Source organism: Peromyscus maniculatus, chromosome 5 (assembly GCF_049852395.1).
Source record: "Peromyscus maniculatus bairdii isolate BWxNUB_F1_BW_parent chromosome 5, HU_Pman_BW_mat_3.1, whole genome shotgun sequence".
Taxonomy (NCBI): domain Eukaryota; kingdom Metazoa; phylum Chordata; class Mammalia; order Rodentia; family Cricetidae; genus Peromyscus; species Peromyscus maniculatus.
This window is the reverse complement of record NC_134856.1, coordinates 96,913,554-96,931,890: the sequence shown is the minus strand read 5'-3', so window position 1 is coordinate 96,931,890 and position 18,337 is coordinate 96,913,554. Positions and strand designations below refer to the sequence as shown.

Sequence of the window (18,337 nt, the reverse complement as noted above, 5' to 3'; positions counted from 1 at the left end):
AGTTGTTGCACTTTGAGTATGTTGCTCTGATAAATCACTCTGACCCACAGCAACTTAGGGAAAAAAATGGGTTTACTTCAGTTACAGGTTCTAGTTTATCATTAAGAGAAGTCACGGCAGGAACTCAAGCAGGAACTTGATATGAAACAATGAAGGAATGCCACTTGTGGGCTTGCTCACAGGCCCCTGAATAGCTAGTTTTCTTACACAGTCCAGGACCCATGCCCTGGAAGGGTACCACCCACAATAGGCTGGACCCTCCTATGTAAGTTCAAAATCAATCCAATCCCCCACTGACATGCTATATAGGTTTCTCAGTCTAATCTGATCAGTTTCTTGAATGAGGATCCCTTCTGAGATGACTCTAGGCTGTTAACAATTAAACTAATTAGGACACTAGACACTGGACATTTGGGAAGATAGGACTATACTGGAAAATCCCTGTAAGGGGACAGTACTTCCTATTTAATCTTTTATATCTGGGTAGATGCCTAAATAAGTAAGGGTGCCGAGATGAAATCCATCATATGTTTAGCAGTTTAATCATATACACACTTTCTTTGTTCTGAGTAATACTTCTGCATAGCACATATCTGAGGATTCTTTTATGTAATTTTATTAAAGGAATAGGCAGACAAACCTTCTTTCTTGAAGACCCCCAAGAGACCAACTCTTTGTTTATTGGAAAGAGAAAACATAATTTCTTATTATTTTTAGTTCTTAAAGTTAAGTGTTAAAATTAAAGATCAAATTATTTGTGGCATGACATTATTTGTGATATTTTACCTATTTAGTCAAAATAGTTACAATTGTTATGTGGCTTTTTCCCTTTTACATGTTTTTCTTTTCTAAGCAAAGGATGATGGTGGGAGTGGGGCATGTTCCTCTGTGTGGGTAATGTCACTGTTTTTCTTTGCTTGGGATACAAGCTAAGTTAACCTCGTTGGACTCTTTCCCAGGAATTGATGCGCATACACGTGGTGGTTCATTATGCTGCTGCACCTGTGTAGTGTGAAGGTCAGTGTGCTTTTCTGATTATAAGAAACCATCCATGTCATTCCATTATAATCCCTTCCACTCATAATGGAATGTGCCTGAGCCCAGAAACTATTGAAGCTGCCCAGCCCAGAATTTTCTCAAGTGCAGTCTCAACATTTGAGATCTATCACCCATCCCTTCCATGACCTGCATCCCCCAAGAATCCAACTGTGCTCCATTTTGAGATGATGTTATTTGCATGTCAAGTCCTTCTTGTGTGATGTGTATGTACCATTGTCACAAGTAAATTTTTATATGTAATCAAATGCACTGTGATGATCCTTTAAAAATTATATTCAAGAGCCATAGGTAATTATGTGACAGTTAATATGGGTACTGGCTATATGCCTTGGGGTAAGAACAATGCATTTTCTTCATTCAGAGTCAGAGACTCTGGAAGGATATATGGCAATTGCTCTTGTTTCTAAAGACTTTTCATGGAAGATGCTTTCAACCAACTTCTCTCATAATTCCCGCCAAATCCCCTCCTTTTCCTTTTCCTGTGCCATTGTTCCTAAAATTCCTTCCCAGGGAAAGCCTAACCAATGTCTATCCCTTCTCCTAAGGACCCAATTACAAACACAGACATGATTCTGCAAAAGTTCACCCTGGGAACCAATGAATTTATTGGGCTTTCTCAGGGAGCATAGGTGAGGACGAATTACTTACGGGAGTGGAGGCACTCTTCCCCCCCCCCCCCAACAGGTTGCACCTGAAAAACCTTATCCAGCAGGGATGAGCCCATCCCCTCATCAGCATAGACGGAGCCCAACTTCTCTAGTCAGTTCTGGCCTCTATAGACTCTGGCCCTCTCCCAGGCTGCTTAAGTTACCAAGTATGGAACAGCTGGATACTCAGGTGAGAATCTCATGGCCCACTCTGCCCTCTCTGCTTGGGTTCAAACAATCAACAAGAATGACTTGGATGATCTCTTGCAAGGCAGAGGGGTACAGATGAATTTCCCAAGATGGTGGTTGCTTGGTTTGGAGGACAGTTACTCAAGACAGTCACTTACTTGTGGTAATAGCTTTGGTTTTCAGGGAAAAAAAAAACATAATTTACACTGCGTGTTTTCCCTATGAGTTCACTTCCTAAGAGGTAGATAAGATTTTTGTTCCTGTTTCATATGAGAAGGAGCTGGGCTACTCAGGCTGGAATGGATGCTGCAAAGTCTCAGTTGGTGAGTGAGAAGTGGTACTTCAACTTGGTCCACATGTCTGAACTGGAATCCCTAACTACAAGGTCCCTAATAGTTCTATAGTCAGGCATAAAGAGAATCTTTGTTTAAAAAAAAATGCTTACATTGCATATTACTTTGGAAATTTACTAAGTACAGCCATTTGTATTTAGTTAGTTCTTGAATTAACCATGTAGGAAAAAGAATAAAGCCCCTTGTTGTTCAATGTGTGTTGGTTTGTGACACTAGCAAGATCGTGAGGTTATACTCACACAAAAGTGGTTTCCTTCTGCAACAGAACATTGCTGCTGTATCATACAAATAGCAACTTTCTTCATTAGAAAGATATGACTACTGAGGGAACCCTAAATCCAAGTTATCTTTAGTTAGATCTTTTGTTCTTCTAAATACAGGGTAAAACATTTACACCTTAAGTTCTAGATGTTGCTTATCTCCAAACAATCTTCTTCTTTGGAACCCTTGTTCCTTGATCCTTATTCATTCTCATTCTCTCTCTCTCTCTCTCTCTCTCTCTCTCTCTCTCTCTCTCTCTCTCCCTCTCTCTCTTTTATGCTGAGAAAAATTACCATCTCTGTTAGCTAGGGGAGGTAGGTGTGTTTTGGATTAGAATTATTTTTTTATTATTAATTTTTTCATTTATTTTACATACTGACCACAGTTTCCCCTTCCTCCTCTCCTCTAGTTCCTTCCTCCACCTCCTATCTACCCTGCTCCCCATCCACTCCTCCTCTGTCTTCATTCAGAAAGGGGCAGGCCTCCCATGGGCATCAACAAAGCATGGCACATCAAGTTGAGGAAAGACCAAGTTCCTTCCGCTGTATCAAGACTGGCAAGGCAACCCCGCATAGGGAATAGGTTCCCAAAAGCCAGCTCAAGCACCAAGGACAGGTCCTGATCTCACTGTTAGAAGCCTTACAAATAAGCCACACAACTGTCACATACCTGGGCCTAGGTAGGTCCCATGCAGGCTCCCTAGCTGTTGGTCCAGAGCCTGTGAGCTCCCAGGACCTCAGGGCAGCTGTCTCTGCGGGTTCCCCCATCACGAGCTTGACCCCTCTGGTTCATAAATCCCTCCCCACTCTCTTCAACAGGACTTCTCGAGCTCTCCCAGTGCTTGGCTGTGGATCTCTGCATCTGCTTCCATCATTTTCTGGATGAAGGCTCTCTGATGATAATTAGGGTAGTCACCAGTTTGATTATAGGAGATGGCCAGTTCAGACGCTCTCTCCATTATTGCTAGGAATCTTAGCTAGGGCCATCCTTGTGTATTCCTGTGAGTTTCCCTGGCACCAGGTTTCTCCCTAGCCCTGAAATGCACCCCCCACACCCAATCAGGACAGCTCTTTCATTACTCTCTCCCTCCATCCTGCCCCAACTAGCCCATCTGGATCCCTCACGCTACCATTCCCCCCACTCCCACCCCTCCGCCCCGGGAAATCCATTCTAATTCCTCTTCCCAGGGAAGTCCAAGTATCCCTCTTGGAGGCCCTCCTTATTACCTAACCTCTTTGGGGTTGTGGATTGTAACCTGGCTTTAGGGCTCCCTCAGTAGGGAATATTCACTACCTCTGAACTAGTTTATTTTTCATGTTTAACCAAGTCCCAGGCAGTTAAATTTTTAAGATCACAAATGGGCAGCCTTCTTGATTAAAATGAAAATTATCTGTTTCAAAAAATTGATTAAAATGGTAATTTGTAATAAGAGCTCTACAAAAATTACATATGGGTTAAAATAAAATGCTAAAAATAAGGAATTAATTTTTTAAAAAATTTAGAGTTTATATCAAAACTAAAACAAATTCTAAAAATAGCACCCTGCTTGTTGGCACATGGCCAAAGAACAGAATTGTGTGAGGAGAATTCTGAGCGCTTGTGAGAACACGCCAAGAAAACAAGACAAGAGTCTTGTGATCTCACCTTCTTCTTGGAATATGTTCTCATGCTCCTCCCAGGTATAGCAGATAGGAGTCGGTTTACTTTGAAATTATTGAGTACAACTGGCTATTGTTAACTGTTTATATGCCTCTATGAAAAAAATCTGTTTTTGCCATGTGTAGCTTGTCCTTATGATTGTACACTTAGATCATGTGATTCTTCTTAAACCACAGAGTATAAATTGTCTGATGCTCTGAATAAAGTTGGCTATTGCATGAGAAAAAAAAAAGCTGCCAGGCGGTGGTGGCACATGCCATTAATCCCAGCACTTGGGAGGCAGAACCAGGCAGATCTCTGTGAGTTTGAGGCCAGCCTGTTCTACAGAGAGAGATCCAGGACAGGCACCAAAACTACACAGAGAAACCCTGTCTTGAAAAAAACAAAAACAGGGGCTGGAGAGATGGCTCAGAGGTTAAGAGCACTGGCTGTTCTTCCAGAGGTCCTGAGTTCAATTCCCAGCAACCACATTGGTGGCTCACAACCATCTGTAATGAGATGTGGTGCCCTCTTCTGGCCTGAAGAGATACACGCAAGCACACATCCACTGTATACATAATAAATAAATAAAAAATTTTAACAAAAAAAAAAGAAAAAAACAAAAACAAAAAATCTATGACTAACACACCTAGAGATTGAGCATATATGTGTTAGGTTCAGGAAACTGAATTTGTACATAAGCCTGTACTACTAAACATCCAAGGAGAGGCTAAACATATAAGTACCCCATCTTATCGAGAATATTTGTTGTTCCACCTCCCCTGTGCATTACCATATCAGAGTCCGTCAGAGGCCATATCCTGGTCCTTTCACTCAGCTTCTCCCCAGTCTCCCTCAGTGAGAAAGAGATTAACTTTGGCTAAATTTTCTCCATTGCAGAACACACCAGTCTTTTTAGTCCCCCTGAGCTTTTCATCTGTGCTTTGGCAGTCAAGCTACAAAGAAAAGCCTTTATAAAGCATCAAATAGCGCTTTTCGGGTGTTTCCCCTGTTGTAGGGCATTCAAGTCAGTAACCCACCATCTTAGTTTTAGTTTCAGTGAGTATAGGGGGTGAGGAGGGCTACTGCCTTGATACTAGATTGTTTTGTCTAGAACATAGAATAGAGGAGACACACAGTTATAGAAGAAATGGTTTATTAAGAAATCCTACACTTCCAAGGACTGGAAAGTGGTCCAAAGGAGAGAGAAAAGTTAGAGGCCCAGTGAGCTTCTTTACAAAAGACTGGGACCATTGGGTTGTTTGCCCAGCACCAGCTTTCTTGATATGCATATTTGTGAAGGTGGGGCATGTGTTGCAATCTGACCCTCCGCAAAATTATGTCTTTCACATATTAATTTTATTGCCATTTTTGTAAGACCATTTGTACTGCTCTTTTTATTGTTCTGCCTCAGTTCATCCCTGAGATCTGTGGTTCCAGAAATCTCACGAGGAACTGAAGAATGATACCTACTTCTGTCTACTTCTTGCTGTTTAGTTGTTGACCTTGCCTAAAAAGGACCATAAAGCTCTCTCTCTAGTCTATATAGAGACTAGAATGGACTGTTTGGGTCTGCTATATGGGAATTGGAATCCCTGTATCACAAAGAATTTATTCTGCAGCTGCTCTATCTCAAAAGACTTCAATTTTTCAAGATTAAAAACACAAGCTTTAAGCAAGAATAACATCATTGTACCCACCAATGGTCCCCCAAAGCTTAAAAGCCAGGAAAGCCATGACCCTATATTATAGCAGGAGATAATCCTACCTTATTCTCAGGAGTGAGTAACCTTGAAAAATAAATACTTGTGGTTATATATTAAGTGTGTAGCACAAAGGATTCCAAGAATTCCTGTTATGAATGGTAGAATAGATTTAAAAAGAAAATAGTATGAGATTATAATCACCAAGTTTGTATTATACCAATTGTGCTAAAAGAAATAGTAAAGAAAATAAAAGCATAAAACAATGCTACAGCTACTCATATATTTATAAACATGATTTATCTATGCATTTAAGAAGTTAAGACTGTTTTTATTGTTTGAAGAGAGTTTTTAATGATCTTTCAAAATATTTTTATTTATACATATATGTGAGAATCTGTATGAATTTTACAGATACTGCATAGCCTGGGGAGGCCAGAAGAGGGCATAGACTCCTTGGGCCTGGAGTTACAAGTGGTTGTGAGCTGCCTTGTGGGTGCTGAGAGCCAAATCTGGTCCTTTGCATGAATAGTGAATGCTCTTAACTTCTGAGCCACCTCTCTAGCCCCTTGAAATGAATTTTTAAGCCTTTTAACAGTTCTCAGGTATCAGCAACCTGTATTTAAGATGTTTTTAAGGCAGTGATGACTCAAAATAGAGAACTCATGTTTCAAATCATAATATTTTAGCTATTTCAGTTAGCATAGTGAAGGCCTCTGTCAATTCTGAGAAAGTGTCATCAAACATCAAAACATGTGTATATCTTCAACAAATATTTCTGTAGGTGCTGTAGTTTATGAGCATGCTGATTAGCTACATGTTTCAGAGTATCTAGAAACATAAGCTATTCTCCTTGATTGACATATTGGGACTCTTGGCTAAGATTAATCTGTGGAGACTAATCTAAAACTCCTATTGTGAGCTAAAAGGAACTTGAGTTAATTTAACAATCTCAATTTATGTGACCACTCATTTATAAAGTAATTGGTACCATATAAATGAGTCAAAAACATTTCCACATATAGACAATGCATGTATACATATAGCCATATATAAAATTAGACGTAAAAATCAAAGATTTTTGTAGTTTTAATTTATGTTTATCATCCTGCTGAAGCCAGAGTCCCAAGCAGCCAGTATTGTCTGGCTATATGCTTTGTCCTCTTTGACCCCAGAGGGCTGAATGCCCGGTGGTCTCTGGTCCTGCTAGAGCCTGAGGCCACAGGTTTCCAGGTTTTTAGTTAGACTCTTGATGTGATTATTTCTTCTACAGCATTAAGCAATTCTTAATCCAAACCCTGCACTTCTAAAGACATGACACTTCCTAGAACTAAATAGAAAAGTAGATGTAAAGTCACAGAGCCTAAACTAATCACTGGTAGGTTCAATTAGATACTCAGTAAAAGCAAAACATTGAAATCTGAGGTTTGATGTGCAGACTTAAGGTAATACTTTTTTCCCTTTCTAAGTGATAAACACTAGAAGGTGGCCTGCTGAGATAACCTCCATGTTCTAAAGGACTCATCTAGCCTGTTAAGAAATAGGGCAGAATTTTCTTCCTTTCCTTGACAGCCTCCTTGTTCTTATTGTATTGCTAACAATACCATATTTTATTCATGTGAAGAGACTACCACCAGGTCGCATCTACAGTTCCCTGCTGAGATATTGCAGTCATAAGAAATATGTTCCTTATCTAGGACAGTCGGCATGCTGGGTAAATGGTTAATGGGATTTGGGGGAACTAATCCATTTGTGTATCTATTAGCTTCCTCCTAGATCCTGTTTCTCTTAGTGTGTGCAAAGAGCAGGACCAAGTATAGGCCTTTCCACCCTTTGGCCAAACTTCCCATTAACTGGACTGTACTAGGGCCAGATGATTTCAAAATACAATATTAGCCTTTTCCCTTTTAGAATGAAACTCCCATTCTGTACTGTAGCATGAAGTGCAAAGGGTAGAGACAAGAAATGGAGGGCCTCTGGGGCACAGAAAACATCCCTCTCAGCCAGTGAGAAGTCCTCAGGAGTCCCTGATGCTTGGAGCATCCCCAAAATCCATGCTGAACTGAGTGTAACACACAAGAGGGTTAGAACACCGGTTTGAGACCCCAGTCCTCCAGTCTTATTTATCCTATCTGGGGTTTGAAATGACAAATTCCTACTACAGGCATCTCTGAAGTTATTTATTTGACCTTGGAAATAAATAAATAAATAAATAAATAAATAAATAAATAAATAAATAAATAAATAAATCTCTTTTTTAAAAAAAGCTTTGTTTTCTTATTTTTTAAAAAAACAACTTTGGTTTGTCAGGGAAGTGACTTGCCTTCATGAATATTCTGGTCTTTGTCCGGATGGCCATACACATTAAAAGTACAAATGGGAAAGTGGTTTTCTTGTTTGTTCTCCCCTCATGCTTAGGGGTGAAAAAAATTCATACCACTAGGGCTAGCCCATCTCTCCATGTCCAAGTCTGCAGTCCTTACAGGTCTCGGGGAAGGTAGAAGGAGGAAGCAAAGGAATAAAGCGGCTGCTGAGAAAAGCACAGCTCATGGGAAGAGGGGAGAGCCAAGCATCCTTGGCTAACCTGAAGTTTTGACGTTTTAGTCCTTCGGGGGAGCTGCTGTGGAATGTGGGTGATGCACGATTTTGAAGTATGCCATGATGCATGAGCATGTGTGTCTGTCCGTCTTGTCTATGTTTCCAACCTAAGCTTATGATCAGAATATTTCATCATGGGAGTCTTCAAGTAGTGTGTACCAACCATAATGTCTGTCTTTTATATACTCAACTCGTGCATGCAGCTCCTGTTGGGCACGCCCATGAATGAGCAGAAAGTTTAAGAGGTTAGAGAGGTTACTCCCAGCTGGCTCACCAACTGATCCTGGTGGATGGTGGGGTTTAGGGGCACCCATTGAGATTTCCTGGTGGATGCTAGGGTTCAGGGGCACCCATTGGGATTTCCTTGTGGATGCTGGGGTTCAGGGGCACCCACTGGGGTTTCCTGGTGGATGCAAGGGTTCAGGGACACCCATTGGGATTTACAATTCCTTGTTTCCTTTACCTCTAACTTTTCGGGGAAAATACAAATGACTATAATTATTGTCTTTTTATAAACTATTATAGAAGAAAATCCTTTTTAAAATCTATATAAGCAATATAGAACTTTGTAATTTAACATTTCGTCTTACAACTCAACAGAAAGATGATGTTTTATGTAAATAAACTGTACTTTTAGTAAAATATTTTTAGATATTTACTATCACTATAAATTATTTGCTTCAAAGATGATGTATCTTTTAATGGTATATAATATTCGATGCATTTTAGTATTTTATAAGACATGCTTAATTAACTCAGATATATAATTTAATGGATTTTAAGAAGTTAAGAGTATGTAAGTTTATAAGGTAAGACAGTGTCAGTTTGTCACACCTTTGAACAGATCTGAACTATATATTTATGACACAATAAAACAAATTAAGATCGCATCAGTTTTGCTTTCTATCTTATTTGTAAACCAGCAGCAAGGACTTTCAGCCTCAGTTTCCAGAATTAACACTTGAAAGGGGCTGGTTAGTAGAAATTCTCCCCAGAAACAACCAAAGTAGCACAGGCTTCTCATTTACCATTCCTAGAGAAGTTACAATAGAGGTTTCTCGAGTGCCCCCCACCCTTGCCCCTTCTGCCTGTCTCTCTGTCCCTTCAGTGCTCGGGATCCAACCCAAGACTCTTCCTGTACTAGGCAAGTTTTCTACCACTGAGCCAAATTCCCAGCTCCTGAATCTTTGTGTTCTCAGCATGACAGAAGCAGCATCTAATACTAGTCTCATATCAACTGGTACTGTAGAGTGGTCCAAGATTATTTCAAACGGCCTTTACACCTAAAATGTAGAAATAAAGTTCAACCCCAAATCTAAAGATGAATGCCAAACAAAGCTATTCAGAAAAGCAAGCAGTGAGCACTCTGCTACACAAAATCTGAAATGTATGGTCATGTTATCAAACGCTGCTCAACAAAGTCTTCAAGATGACAAGTGTTTCAAACATACGTTCCTTTCAACTGGCACCAACAGCAGAAGTTTACTACAATCTCTCAGATCATAAGACCGAACTGACACAGGCCTAGATCTGAGCCTCAGGACATCTGATGAAATTTTCAGGCTCTTATGACCCAAACACTGGGCACAGGCTTAGAAATAATAATAGAGACAGTTATTAAGAAAGGAAATAACTCCTGAGATGAGAGTGAAAATAGAGTAGGGAGTGGATTATCTGTTCCAAAAGGAGTAGCCCGGGAGATTAATTACCTTCTATTGACACAACACCCAATAGCCCACATTTGATGCCACCAATTTTGTTTGTTTGTTGGTATTTGTGGTTTCCAGGCATACTCTATTGTATATAGCCCAGGTGGAGAAGGGAATCTGGGCTCCCTCTGCCAAGTGGCTTCTTTCATACACTAATCTTGACACTTCTGTCTCCAATCCCTTTCTCCTGCCATAACTGTCCCCTAAGAGATGTAAATCCCAAAATCTTTTGGGGGATGAAAAGTATGATGGGCAATCTGTCTTCAATAACTGTGTCCAAGTTGATAAAGGGTGTGGCTTTTGCCTAAGACTACCACAAGACTCTCCCTACTTTATTGATTAGAAAGGAGGAGTTAGATTTCTTGTATTGAGTCAGATGGGATTTCTGCATCCTAACGACTTTAGTTTGAAATGGTCACATATCTTAGAGGACACAGATTTTTACAAGATTAAAAAATCCAAAATTTGGGTATCAATACATAAATATGGAAATCAGTAATCCTAGAAAGGGTGATGACCAGGAAAACTACAGCCATGCTAGTTCCAGAAGAACCATCCTTGTGCACCAGGATGTGATCCTTTGTTTGTTTGTTTTTTAAGAGTTGGGTGACCCACAACCACCTGTAAATGCAGCTTCATGGGACCTGACATTCTTCTTGCCTCCATGGGCACCTACAAACACATGACAGAAACAAACACATGCATACTCACAAATGAAAATAAAATAAGTCTTAAAAAACAAACCCCCTGAAATATAAGACTAATGATCTCAGTATACTGAATATATTTAAAAACTGGATACAAAAACATACTGTGAGCCATTTCCTCTATATTTATTAGAAAGCGTCAAAAAATGTAATTGTAGTTTGGAACAAATCCAGCAATGAGAAGAGTTAGTGAATTCAGCCACCTTGCTTAAGATGGGAACACTTAGATGCCTTAATACTTAAGAAAGTGGGGAGGAGGAAAACCAGTATAGTCAGGGTTGTGTTGTTTTTTTATTTGGGTGGTAAAAATGGTCTCATTCTGCTGAAAGCTTACAGGGTCTCATGTGTGGGTCTAGGATTATTATTTCTATAGAGAAAAGCAAGATGAGCCAAGCAAGGGGTGTTTTAGGATGTAGGAGTCAACAATCATTAGTGTGTTACTTATCTTTGCTTTTTGGGGAGAAGTTTGAGGTCTTCCATTAGCTTACAGGTATAGGTGTTCTCTGGGTCCTGTGACACCAGGTAATGTCCCTTGGTTTGGAGTCACTGGTTTTTATCCTGGAGATATGAACTTAGCTGTTTGGTTTCCCAGCAGAATGAGTATGAAAGACATGGGTGTGCTTAGGACCATTGTGAGGACCCAGTGTGGTGTGTGTGTGTGTGTGTGTGTGTGTGTGTGTGTGTGTGTGTGTGTTTATACATTTCTTAGAGTGGCTTACAGGCTTAATTCTCTACATTTGATTCAGAATGTCTCTTGAAAGGAGTATTGTTCTCCTTTTCTGACCCACTTTATCACTTTTCCGGACCAGAGGAAATGAATAGTGTTGCCCAGGAGGCCTATCAGGGAGCCAGCAGAGTTATGCCCTTGGCTGGCTAGCGCATCACAAGTAGACCCATAGTCCTAGGTAAGAGCCTAGGGGCTGTTTGCCTTCTGCCCAACAGGTGATAGGTGTGACCCTTTGCCAGTTTCCCCATACCCTGTATCACATAGGGAACCTTGGCTACTGCCTGATGTCTAGGTAACTTTGCCACTAGTAATTTCTCAATAGGAAGCAGCATTCTCAGCACAAAGATAAACTGTTTTTTGCTAACTTGCTTACAGTCTGTCCTAGTAACTGTTCAAGGGTGTCGTTCTGATGAAGCACCCCTAGAAGACCAGAAACAGAGCTACTATCAAGGCCATAGCCCTTGAACAATTTCTTACCCTGTTCTCTATGAAGCTGTCTTGTTGAGACACAAAATCTATTGCTTTCTTTCTAAGTAAATGCTTTTATAAAAGGCCTTGGCTGTCCTTAAACATGTATATCTTTTCTCACTTAGAAGAATTGTACTTCTGTCTAAAATTAGAGAAGGTAGATGGAGGGACTTGTGTGTGGAACTCAAGGCTTGATTTTAACCAAGCTGTGCACATGGCATAACTATTTCCTCATGGCAGCATGTAGTATCATGTGTGTCATCTAAGTATTTTATGTAAGCACTGTAGAATTAATTATTTTGTTCAGACAAAGGAATTCCATCCCTATAGGCAGTCACAGATGCCTCTTTTCTTGTATTGTTGAGTTTAAGCTCCGTTTTTTCCTATGTTAGCAATAACTAAATGTTCCTTTGCATGGTTTTTGTTTGTTTCCCTCTAGTGCCCATATGCATTATACAGAATTCTTAGAGAATGGAGCCTTGCTAATATTCTACAGCGTCTCAGTTTATCACTGTATGTCACTGCTGAATTAACATATACAACCACGCTTCCTTGATGCAGATTCTTGTTTACACTGCTTCAGATAACAACCAACTGTTTTCATGATCATCAGAGAGTACATACCATGAATCAGTGTGTATTTATTTCTTCTTTTCTCTTGATGAATTTTTAAAAATCCAGATGTGCAAAGTAAAAGATTTAGGAATATTTTATTATTTAAATGTCCAGATAGAGGCTGATTTGGCCCAAAGAAACCTCATGAACTATTAAGAATTAGACATCATATCCTGGAATCAAGATCCTGTGTAACAGCTCAGTTCATCTTATATTATTTGGATTGAGGCATGAACCAATCACTCATTATTCATCCAGAAACTACTTATTCAGTGTTTCCTTTGTATTACACATAGTCAAGGTATTAAGGATACAACTTTAGGCAAACAGGTCCCTGCTTAGTAGGGATTTCATTCTACTGAGGGAAAGGTGTTAGAGCATTTTAGAATAAACAGGATAGAACATTTTGTAAGAACTGAAAGCACTAAAGAGAAAAAGCAAGGCAGACCCATGGACCCTCTGATACTGCAAAAAATACAGCCTCGTGTTTACCAAGTCTGTGTTCATCTCAGTGGGGTAATTTTACTTGGGCTAGTGAGGTTTTTGAGATTCCATTTGCTTGATGTTTTTCTTATTGAAAGGAAAATTTTTAATAAAATTTAAAATCTTGGTTTCTTTCAGGGAAAAAAAAGAAAGCTCTTGTAACCATTTTTTTTTAACCATAATTGGCAGAAGCTGAGGCTGGAGGACCTTATGAGCTTAGAGGATATGGGGGTTTGAATGAGGAATGTATCGGTTGTCTCAGATATCCGAACATCTGGTCTTCAGTTGGTGGTGCTGTTTGGGGAGGTGGTGCAGCCTTGCTGGAGGAAATACGTCAGTGAAGGCAGCCTTTGAGTTCACAGTTTCACCCCACTTCCAGTTCTCTTTCTGCTCTGTGTTTCTGGTTGAAAATGTGATCTTTCAGTTTCCTGCTCTGACTGCTATGCCTCATCACCATGATGAACTCAGTGAGCCATCAACCAAATTAACTCTTTTCTGTAAGTCTTAGTCAAGGTATTTTTATCACAGTAATAGAAAAGTATCTGATACAGAGAATTATTTGAGCTTTAGAAGTCTCTGTTCCCATGACCTCACCTCCCTGTTGGCCTCAGAAGGTGACCCTTGTCTATTTTGATGCCATCTCTACAATAATTGATTTCCTCCATCTAGACAGTGAGCCGGTATAGGTCTATTCTAAGCAATGAATGCTTAATTCTAGTTTTACTTCATCAGCTTTCCCTATTCCATACTGAATAGATTCTTTGCAATACTTTCTTCCTATTGCATGTCTTTCTTTATTTCAGAAGTACGCCCGAGTATCCTCTGAGCTTTTTCCCCCAGTCACTGCACCTATCACTGAGAAAATGTTTGCCCTCCCTCCCAGTGCAATGCTTAATTTTTCTAAGGATGAGTTCCTCTACAGCTGCTCTTGTCCTATGTTACTGCAGTCGAGACCCAACATCTTTTGCGTCAGGTGAAAACTGAGGAAGGGTTGGAAACACAGACTCATGAATACAAACCAGCAATCCTAAATTACTATCTACAATTTAATAAGACTTGAGGAAACTAATGTGGACATTTGAATTGGAAAAGTAGCTGTTTACGACCAATGTCATTCTGTTTACTGGCTTTCCCTGTGTTCAGACAATGTCTGCCATAAAACTTCTATCACCAGTCTACTAGTAGTGTTCTCTGACTATTGGTTATGAGTTCCCAAAGTCAGACATTCATGTTATAAACTTTTATATTTGGTAGTAAGACTGTTTGGCTATAGTTTACCATGCTATTAGCACTGTAATATCGATGGAAAAATTCAATAATCATAAGCTCCTAAATAAATAGTCATAAGTGGAAAAGTAAACCCACACTACAGTTTAACAGTAGAATGTGGAAAAAAACAAAGTTAAGAAAAGTGATTGGTATTTAATTGTATAGACTTTGAATTTCTAGTAAGACAGTACAGAATTTGTTAAGAACTCACCATTAACCTACCTGATGTAGACTCTGCTTCTACCCATGTTTTCTTGGGAAAGTCTCAGCCATGTCATTCATAATCCTGCCTACACAACAAAATCCCTACTGTTTGGAAGTAAATTTTCAGCTACCATGATTTACTTATAGAGATCCTGTGTTAGTAGCTTTGTGTCAAGACATCTTCATATAAAAAATAATCCATAGGGCCCCATGGGTCTCCTTTTCTTCAGTGAAGGTGGTAATTGTATCTATTACTTCCCTCGTTGCTGTTAGAAGCTATTTAACAGGAAAGGATTCATGTCGACTCATCATTTCAGTCCATCATGGTAAGAAAGTCATGGCAGAGTTGATGATCACTAGAACTCATAGCAGAGGCTCCTCACATGTTGGTGAGTCAGGAAACAGAGAGCTAAAGATGAAATGAAAAGTGGCTAGATAGTTAAAAGTTCCCCATCCCAGTGATCTGCATCTTCTGGACAGTCACTAAAAATCCATAGACTTCCAAAAGTAGCACCACTAGATGAAGACCCAGTATTCAAAAATGTGAAACTATGGGAGATATTTCATTTAAACCATAACAATAAAAGAGCAACTTTGTTGAGTTCTTCATTAAACAAAAGTATTAAGGGAAATATTTTGCTATATATATATATATATATATATATATATATATACACATATACATATACATTTTTAAGGAATTCTAAATGAAATCACCAAGTAATGGGAGAGATAGAGTTCCAACTGGCCATATTTGACATAATCATTGTTCAAATATCAGTGGTGATAGCGATGATGATGTAGCACATTTAAGTTACCCATCAACTGTATAAACTTAAATATAATAGTCAGGGTTCTCTACAGGAACAGAACTACTGATAAAATGAACATACATACTTGATTTGCTACACTGGTTTACAGGCTGTAGTTCACTCAATAAAAGACCAAGAATCCAACAGTTGTTCCAATGGGACCCCTTTGGCCAACAACTCAATTAAATGTCACCCAATCCCACTACTAGAAGCTTCATTTGGTGACAAGAGATGGCCAGTTGGGACTGTCTTTCCCCATTATTTGGTGATTTCATTTAGATAGTCTTCATATATCTATATATTTTAGGAAGTTCCTACTGTATTAGGTTTCCATACTATCCCCAATGTTCCTTAATTTAGCTGTCTCTCCCTGTATTCACTCTACAACAACCTTTCCTCTCCACCTCCCCTATTGATCTTCTCATTGTAGCCCCCATCCATCCATAATCACCTATTCTATTTACCTTTCCTATCAAGCTCTATCTGTTAACTCCAATCCCTTAATCTATATCTACTCTCTGTACTTACATAGATTATAGCTTGGTTATGATTTGTTTAACAGCTAATATCCATATTTAAACAAAAACAAGCCATATTTGTCTTTCTGGGTTTGGGATACCTTATTCAGGATGATTTTTTTCTAGTTCCATCCATTTGCCTGCATATTTCATGATGTCATATTTTTTGATAGCCGAGTAATACTCCCTTGTGTAAATGTACCACATTTATCCATTCTTCTGTTGAGGGATAGCTAGGCTATTTCCAATTTCTGGATATTATAAATAGAGCAGCAATGAACATGGCTGAGCAAGCATCTCTAAACAAACTAAAAGACAAAAAACAGAGGATCATCTCATTAGATTTCAGAAAAGGCCTTTGCAAAATTTCAACACTCCTTTATGATAAAAGTTCTAGAGAGATTAAGGATGCAAGGGACATACTAAAAGTAATAAAGGCAGTTTACAGCAAGCCCACAGCCAATATCAACTTAAGTGTAGAGAAACTCAAAACAATTCTATTAAAATCAGAAACAAAACAAGGTCATCTACTCTCTCCATACTTATTCATTATAGTACTTGAAGTCAGCTAGAACAATAAGACAAAGAAGGAGATCAAAAGGATACAAATTAGGAAGGAAGAAGTCAAAGTATCTTCATTTGCATATGATATGATATGATATGATATGATATATAAATGACCCAAAAAATTCTATTAGGAAACTCCTACAGCTAATAAACACTTTCAGCAAAGTCATTAGATAAAAAATTAACTCACAAGAATCAGCAGCCTTTGTATATTCAATTGATAAAAGGAATGAAAAAGAAATCAGGCAAACAATACCTTTCACATAGTCTCAATATAAAATATCTTGGGTAACTTTAATCAGGCAAAAAGACTTGTATGGTTTTATTCTTTTTGTAATTGTTACAGTTGTTCAGTGCTTTTTCATGGAATTATTGTCTGGTGGCATAGTCTATTTTCTTAGCCCTTCCAGAAATACCTGAAGTTGTATATGAACACTCTCTTTAGTAAGTTGTGACAAAGAGTTTAACCAAATCTATAGAAACCACTCATATGAAACATATAGTCTACAAGCATCATATTCACAGGAACCTCAACAAATGTATTTTCCTCCCCACTATTCCTCAGAAAGAGGGACAGGCCTGCATTTGCACTGGAGCATGATATATGAAAGTGTGTGGAGCCAGGAATTCCTTCTCAACTCTACATTAATGGAATAGCCATTTCCCTTCATCATTTTCTCCACTGGTCCTACCTAGGAAGACAACCTCACCCTATTTGTTGTTGTTGTTGTTGGTGGTGGTGGTAGTTTTATTTATTTATTTTTTTGGTTTGGTTTTATGAAAAAACACATATCCAACTGTGCTATGTAATCTTGTTGCCACTGAGGTCACTTACATGCCTAAACCTTTAGGTATCTAGAAAAGAGAGTGCTTAGTTAACTGCCTGCAGTAGTCACCATCTTGGTGGCTCCTCTCTGACCTATTTCTTATTGTTCATAGAGAATTATTTGTCTTTCTTCACTGGACTGCACATGATCATCTTTATAAATCATTCCTCATTTCTTTACTTACTATTTATTTACTCTATTCAAGTATAAAAATTTACCATTCTGAGTTTTAAAAAGTAATCACAATATTCTAGTCAGTAAATAAACTAACACTAAAAACAAAAAAAAAACAAAAAACAGACCTCTGTATTATTTAAGAATGTGAATATCTAAATGCTCAGTGTCTATGTTTACTGCAGTCCAATGAATCAGTCCATCTACCTTGATTCTGTGTTTGGAATCCTATTCGTAGGCAAAAACTTTTTAAATAAAAGCAGTTGGAAAGTAAAGTACTGTTTTAATTATTTCACTGCTTTATTTAATAATTTTACTTACCATTGCATAACAGGAGAATGTTTTTTTAACAAATATGCATTATTTGGCATGTTACTTATTCATAAATATCTATGGAATGGATACTCTGTGCCAGACAATGTGATGAGTGCATGGGATGAAATAATGAGCCAATTAGCCCCAAGTGTCTCTGTCTCCTAATGAAAGAGAAAATTTGCTTAAGTTATAACCATCATGGATACAATGACAGGAACACTTTTTTTTTTTGAGCACATGCCTGGAGGGGGTGTCTTACCTGAAATGGAGTTAAAGAAGTTTGACAAATGATTTTTTTTAGGGCACTGAAATGTGACTTGTAGCTAGTCAATAAAATAGAAGGGCTCATTTTCCTTATCATAAAAGTGGTACTTCCAAATAGCTCTTAATTATTTAATATGAAGAGATGTGGATAATAAAACAAACCAATATTTGTCATCCCTAAATATACCTTTTTAATCTTTGCCATGTCCTACTCATTATTTTATGCATTA

General features: G+C 38.6%; 1 protein-coding gene across 6 annotated transcripts in view; it reads left to right on the top strand.

Moving 5' to 3' along the window:
- The window catches only part of Hecw1 (HECT, C2 and WW domain containing E3 ubiquitin protein ligase 1), a 277,118-nt gene that overhangs the window by 87,844 nt on the left and 170,937 nt on the right, over positions 1-18,337 (top strand). For 3 of the 6 annotated variants that reach the window (XM_076572943.1, XM_076572944.1, XM_042278236.2), the window contains exon 2: positions 960-1,017. The exons of the other annotated variants lie outside the window; for them this stretch is intronic. In XM_076572943.1, coding sequence (XP_076429058.1) covers positions 991-1,017 — 27 coding nt within the window. In that variant the 5' untranslated portion in view covers positions 960-990. The remainder of the gene's footprint in view (positions 1-959; positions 1,018-18,337) is intronic. 6 annotated transcript variants of the gene reach the window in all.